The sequence below is a fragment of the Salmo salar genome, chromosome ssa12, assembly GCF_905237065.1.
Source record: "Salmo salar chromosome ssa12, Ssal_v3.1, whole genome shotgun sequence".
In the NCBI taxonomy this organism is placed as follows: Eukaryota; Metazoa; Chordata; class Actinopteri; order Salmoniformes; family Salmonidae; genus Salmo; species Salmo salar.
The window spans coordinates 48,107,184-48,114,598 of NC_059453.1; the positions used below are offsets into that span (position 1 = coordinate 48,107,184).

General features: G+C 39.8%; 1 protein-coding gene across 1 annotated transcript in view; it reads left to right on the forward strand.

Moving 5' to 3' along the window:
• The first annotated feature begins 3,345 nt into the window (after positions 1 to 3,345).
• Positions 3,346 to 7,415, forward strand: part of LOC106565237 (integrin alpha-5) — a 59,224-nt gene continuing 55,154 nt past the window's right edge. The window contains exon 1 of the mRNA XM_014132131.2: positions 3,346 to 3,738. Coding sequence (XP_013987606.1) covers positions 3,530 to 3,738 — 209 coding nt within the window. The 5' untranslated portion in view covers positions 3,346 to 3,529. The remainder of the gene's footprint in view (positions 3,739 to 7,415) is intronic.

The following is a 7,415-nucleotide window of genomic DNA, read 5'->3' on the forward strand; positions in this document are numbered from 1 at the left end:
GAGATTCTTCAAAGTAGCCACCCTTTGCCTTGATGACAGCTTTGCACACTCTTGGCATTCTCACCTGGAATGCTTTTCCAACAGTCTTGAAGGAGTTCCCACATATGCTTAGCACTTGTTGGCTGCTTTTCCTTCACTCTGCGGTCCAACTCATCCCAAACCATCTCAATTGGGTTGAGGTTGGGTGATTGTGGAGGCCAGGTCACCTGATGCAGCACTCCATCACCCTCCTTCTTGGTCAAATAGCCCTTACACAGGCTGGAGGTGTGTTGGGTCATTGTCCTGTTGAAAAACAAATTATTGTCCCACCAAGCGCAAACCAGATGGGATGGTGTATCGCTGCAGAATGCTGTGGTAGCCATGCTGGTTAAGTGTGCTAAATCACAGACAGTGTCACCAGCAAGCACCCCCACACCATCACAACTCCTCCTCCATGCTGCACGGTGGGAACCAAACTTTCGGAGATCATCCATTCACCTACTCTGCGTCTCTCAAAGACACGACACATCGTGTCATGGAACCCAAAATCTCACATTTTGACTCATCAGACCAAAGGACAGATTTCCACCAGTCTAATGTCCATTGCTCGTGTTTCTTGGCCCAAGCAAGTATCTTCTTCTTATTGGTGTCCTTGAGTAGTGGTTTCTTTGCAGCAATTTGACCATGAAGGCCTGATTCACGCAGTCTCCTCTTAACAGTTGATGTTGAGATATGTCTGTTACTAGAACTCTGTGAAGCATTTATTTAGGCTGCAATTTCTGAGGCTGGTAACTCTAATGAACTTATCCTCTGCAACAGAGATTACTCTGGGTCTTCCTTTCCTGTGGTGATCCTCATGAGAGCCAGTTTCATCATAGCGCTTGATGGTTTTTGCAACTGCACTTGAAGAAACGTTCAATGTTCTTGAAATTTTCCGCATTGACTGACCTTCACGTCTTAAAGTAATGGTGGACTGTCGTATCTCTTTGCTTATTTGAGCTGTTCTTGCCATAATATGGACTTGGTCTTTTACCAAATAGGGCTATCTTCTATATACCAACCCTACCTTGTCACAACACAACTGATTGGCTCAAACGCATTAAGAAGGAAAGAAATTCCACAAATTAATTTTTAACATGGCTACTTTGAAGAAGCCTTTTTAACCAGGCTACTTTGTCGTCTGCGACGACAAAATGCTTTTCACCAGTGTATTTAATGCATATCCCGCTATGTGCATGATGCAATTGTCTATCGGAACTCAGACCTGCACCAGATGATTACCGCCAACCCGCACTCTATGGTGCCCAACGACACCCACATCCTGGGGGATCCAGATTACCCTCTACAACCATGGTTGCTGGCTCCCTTAAAAGAGTGAGTTCATGAGTTCAAAAAAGCTTCAACAACTCATTCTGCAGCACAAAGTGCACAATAGAGAGGTCCTTCGCCCACCTAAAGAGAAGGTTCAGGCACCTGACGTACCTTGATATGAACCACATTGACCTGATCCCACGCTGCATACTCACATTTTGTGTGCTACACAACATTTGCCTCTACAATGATGATACCATTAATGGTGTGCTCCTGGGCATGCTACACTGTGAACAGGAAGAAGAGCAGGATGTCAATGATGAAGAGAGGGTGATGTCTGTTGCATCGTAGAAGCGGAACTACATTCCTGCCCTGTTGTCTCATGAGCTATAGGCTAAAACCCAAACCCACCCCAAGCCCCTGGACCAGAGTTGGGCACCCCACCTCAAGATGTGTGTATGCGATGGAGCCAGCATTTACTATTCCACTGCAGCTCTCTCGCTGTCCCCCCATCTCTCTCTGTATGCCCACATTACATAGTTCACAGTTGAACAAACAAAAACAGAAAACAATGTTAAATAGTTTTTATTGAATAATGTAAGTCAATACATTTAATTTACTACAAATAATGAATTTGTAAATAATTGTTTTGATATGCCTATATCAAACATAAACCTGTTCTGATGTGACTACATTTATTTGATATAGAATTAATAAATAACATTGTTTAATTTCTTTAAATTAATTTAATTTCAGGTTCTTAATTTTTGCCACTTCACTTGATCCATTACATTTGGCAATATGTTGAATTATAACTTCAAGTGTATCAATATACTGTAGCCACATCCATCACATCTTGCAGTTACGTACACTGCCATTTTGAAATTGGATAGAAGGATCGAACTCTTGCAGACGCTTGGATCAACCCTTCTCCTTGGCCAGAGTGTCCAGTGAGTGTCCAGTGTGAACGAACAGACAACCTGACAACGCTCTGAATTTATGAATGCCCAGAACGCCCTCTGAGTGCTCTCTGGAACTCGAGAGTGAATTTTACGAACGCACCCATAGAAATAGAATGAATAGAACGGGTTTGGAAGCTCTAACCCAGGCAATTTGACTTGTATACTCATGGCCCTGGGTACCCTCGTAATGGCTGCCTGGTATAGTGATGCAATCATGTCCATGGTAATTTGGAATGTACTATCAACTGATGCTGGATTGCCATGGTAATAGAATGTTCATTCAAATTATGCTAACTGGTGTGGCTCATGCAATGGAATATATTTTTTGTAATGTCAGTTGAGTTGATTTAACAAATCACAGCATAGATTGAAGGGTATACTTCCTGCATTTAGGGCGCACACTGGACGCTCTGGCTGAGGAGTATGGTTGATCTGAGCGTTCTGACCTCACAATGGCAATCAAGCACCTAAGCTAACTGGCTAACGTTCGCTAGCTAGCTACTTCCAGACAAAAATGAGAGAACCTCATTGTGACCATTTTACTTGCCCAAGAAGAGCTGGTAAGGCTGTTTTCATGTTATCCAGAGCATTGGTGACTGTAACTGTGATGCTGGCAACAATTTAACTACGTTTATTTGCCGACATTTACTGGCACCGGCCAGCGTTCATAAATTCATCAGTTATTCTGCGCTCTGGCACACTCAGATTACATGTTCTGAAATCAGATTAGATAGCCAGAGTGAATTTACGAACGCACCCCTAGGGATGGGTACACTCGAAATGGCTGCCAGTCCGCTCATTATGCCACCATTGACTTGAATGGGGACGCCGGTTCTATTAATTATATTTCTGTGTTCATCTCTGCTGCCCCACCATTCCCCACCCCTTGTCTTTAAATGAAGTGCCCTGTTGAAAATGCATTATATCTTCACAAAATTATAACTAGGCTTTTTTCATCGATTTTGATAGGCCTACATCTCATAGAACACACACACACACACACACACACCAAAACAGGTAATGAGTGCTCCCACATCCCAAGTTTAATATCCAAAGCTCCACCCCAAAATGTGTCTCCCTCCCCGAGTCTAAATCAAGTAGCCTATGAGAGCGAGAAGCAGAGCGTAACTGGGTCCTATTCAATTCACAAGGAATTAATGGTCTCTGCTGGAATATGCATTACCAAACATATTACACAGGCGAATGATGAGTTTCACACCTCGCAACATATTAAACAGTATCTAGCGATTCGATGAAAGAAAAGACGCACAAAAGAAATGGGCACTGAACGGCAATTTGCAACAATTTCAGTAAACTCAACCCCGCGAAATCCAGGTTATTGCGCCCTGTTCGTTGTACTTACATTGGTTTTTATCCAGCAGTGCGTAACGTTTAACTTGGAAACGGAAAACCGCGTAGTCTACACTGGACCAAAGGACAGTTTTTTCGGTTATTCGGTGGATGTTTTCTACAATAATTCATCTAGGTGAGTGCTTATTCATTTTACCCCTCGGTTAGCTTTGCTTTCTTTATATTGTTCTAGGCAACTGTTTGGCACAATAATACACAATTTCATTCACTTAAAAAGTTATTATTTTAATGATTCCATATAGGCTATTTCGATATTGTTGTTATTCACAGTCTAATATCACAGTTTAGGCCTATAACTACATTACCATGTTATACAGCTGCCTAACAAGCCTACACATACGATTTGAATAACGGTTTGTAGGCTACATAGAGGCAAAGGGAACACGTTTTTGACAAGCCCACCGCCACAGCTCCTGCCCCCTTCTTCCCTACAATACCACACCGCTTTAGGGGGGATATTATCTAAAGTTTTAGCTCAGGGGTATTCAATCAGGGGTCCACTAAAATATATATATAAAAGGGGGAAATATATATGTTTAAATCAAAGTTTGTATGAATACAGCTAGCAACAAACAGTATAGACGGATTGTGAATTACATACCTACAGTATAAAAGAGGAGAATATCTTCTTTCAAATGATGTCAACTTTATTACACAAATTACACTCACTGGAGTATCTGACATAGGCTTTGTAAAAGCACCCGCCAATAGGCTACCAGTCAAGTGCCGCTGGCTGCAGGGAAGCTTTCTTGACTCGGACACCAACATATAGCTAATACATAACACATTTTTGGCAACACATAGCTAACCTTTTTTTTAACCAGCTTAATGCCTAACACACCTACAGTGTTTTTGCGCAAAATGGTACGCAGCATCATCTGGACATGGGTGGAACAAAAGTTCAACATTCACCTTCTGTCAAGCCTTCTACTTATATAATTTGATGCATGTGTTCGATTTATCCACACAGAAAGCTGCAAGGCAAACGCAACGTTCCATTGAAAATGAATGTACTTGGTTGTTTTTATAAACTAGGGTTCCAGTGAGCATTTCTCGTAGTGGACAACTGTTTCGAGCTGTTACAAAGTCATTCATAATACTAATTTAAAAAAAGAATGTGAATACATTGATATAAAGGGGAACATAGATATATTCAATATAATTCATGAGGTGAAACAAAACCTATGTTTAAACCCTTTCTCATGCCTTGGCAAAAATCGTTTTACATAAAACACTACCTTTCTTTCCTTACATTTATGATAATGTTGTTTGTTGTTATATCATATACTAAGTATTTAACAATTTAATCACACATTGACCTTGATCTTGTGAAATTCCTGGGTATTGCTGTCGGACTCTTTTTTTGTGTGTGGCGATCTCGGAAGTGTACTGTATACTCATAACATTTCGTATCTCCCTATGTTAAGGTGTGAAACGCGTTTTCATGGGCACACATCCAAAATAATGTATGCGATTGCAAAATCCAGTACTTCAAACAGAAATAGTAACTTTAATATGATTAATGAAACAAAAGTCGATACTGTCATTAACAGGATTATTCAATAATTACGCATAAAAGTTGTTTGATGTCTAGCTGTTTAGTTACATGGAGACATTATCGCGCAACAGCTGATTCGGGAAAGGATTTTCTGAATGACAGTCAAGTGATGAAGACCTTGTGTGATACTCCACACGATTTAACAACAGCCAAAGTGTTGGAATTCATGTTGACCTCGAGGATTAACAGAACATTTTAGTGTATATGTTGTTAAAGTGGTCAAGATACAGTAGTTAGTCTACTTTATAGACAACGTTAAATTAATATTGCTGAGGTAAGATTAAGGTCCGTGTACCTTTTGTTTTACAAGTTAAAACGGAACAATCTGGAACGTGAAAACGTCCTGATTATTCGTTTTGAATAAAGTAAAACCCACAAAACTACTCGATATTTTGATGTTCAAATGTAGGTGGGGTTAAATGTGGAATGCCTGGTCAAGTACACATCCAACACTTCCTCTCATTTCAAAGTAGGTCACTCTTCAAACTGCATTCTATAAATCTATAATGTATTAACTCATTGATTAATAGTTGCTCATACTGTGCCACAGTGCCAAGATAAGGTAAGATTTCTCAATTTCTGCATTATATTTATTGTGTATTAGACTTATTAATGAACTGCTGTTACTGTAAATGGTTAGCTGACTGATATTAGGGTTGGGCAGTATCATATCATCATACTGTCCTTCTCTACCCCGGGATTTACAGTATTACCGGTTTAGTACACAAGGGGGCGCCAAAAAAAGCCCATTGTGCATCTATAAACCAGAATGCTTACAAAATTAGCAAAAGTAAAAGTGAGTTTCCATGGAGGCTGCTAGCTAAATATGCTAACCAGCTTAAATGAACATAAACGAATTGCAGACAGGCAATCCAGCTCATAAAGAGATATAGGGCGACGGGCCTGCCTGGTCTGCTTGGAGAAGAGGGGAGAGGAGCTAACGAGCAGAGAACGTAGAAAATGTATTACTAATTTATTTAACTTATGAATTTAGCCACTTACTTATTACATAGCAAGTTATACTTAGGGGTATAACTAGAATTCAGCATTTTTCACTCAGGAAAAAAATATAAAACACTTCAGATATATCTTGCTGCGTTTTGTAAACGCAGATCTAAAATTATTCTTATTGTAATTTCTGCTCGGCATCAGACTAATTTCGTGCTTCAGTTGCACTTCTAAACTCAGATGAGAATTCACAAACGGGCATTCTATCAGCAGACAACGCTCTGACTGATGTGTAGCTACTTTTCTCGGTGTAGCCATCCTAGTTTTCTCCATTAAAATGCATGATTACCTTGAAGCAAAACATTTAGAAATGTAGGTGGTAACACTTTTTCTATGATAGGCCTAAACATTACAAATACGAAGGCCATCCATCATTTTTGCAAAAAAATTACATCTACTTGTGTGTCTGCCAGCAAAATTGTGTTGCACTGATGAAAATTGAGCTAATGTATTTTCTCTGAAGAAAAACTATAGTTGCATGTCCCTGATCACTCTATTGAAGCAAAAAAACACTGCAGACTTTCAATATATCAGCTGGACACAGCTGGACCGTTTTCTCCCATTGTGCTATTTACAAACAAATACATGACTGGCTCAACTGTTCTGGGTAACTACATAAGTTTCATAATGTAAAAGTTTGTGACAGGTGAAATAAGAACGCGATCTGCTTTATCTCCTAACGCATTGCATCATTTGACAGCAGGTATTTACTTAAAAAATAGCTACAAAGATTAAAATGTATCGGAAAACTTCAAAGATATAGTTTCAACGGTATTGAAAAATACCCCGCTATATGGTATATACTTTATACCGCCCAAGCCTAACTGATATATCCTAGATTCCTAGCTAACCATTGGTCATCTTATTAAAGGATGCTATACAGCCAAAACAACAGTATCTATTGCTAGACTAGAGATATGCCCTAGCTGAAGTTAGCAGTTGCACATCTAACTACCGTAATTTCCGGACTATAAGCCGCAACTTTTTTCCCACGCTTTGAACGTCGTGGCTTAAACAATGACGAGGCTAAAAGATGGATTTTTCCCGCTTTCCATTTTTTTTTCTCCAAAAAAACACATTCTGTGACGTGCTCAGTTTTTTGGCGGCATGAAGCTTTCATTAGACCAATGAAATTGCCGAACGGGTTAAGGTCAAACAACTTTTTGTTTACTGTTTAGATTAAATCGAGCGCTCTCAAACTTCCCATCATTCTGATTACGGTAGTC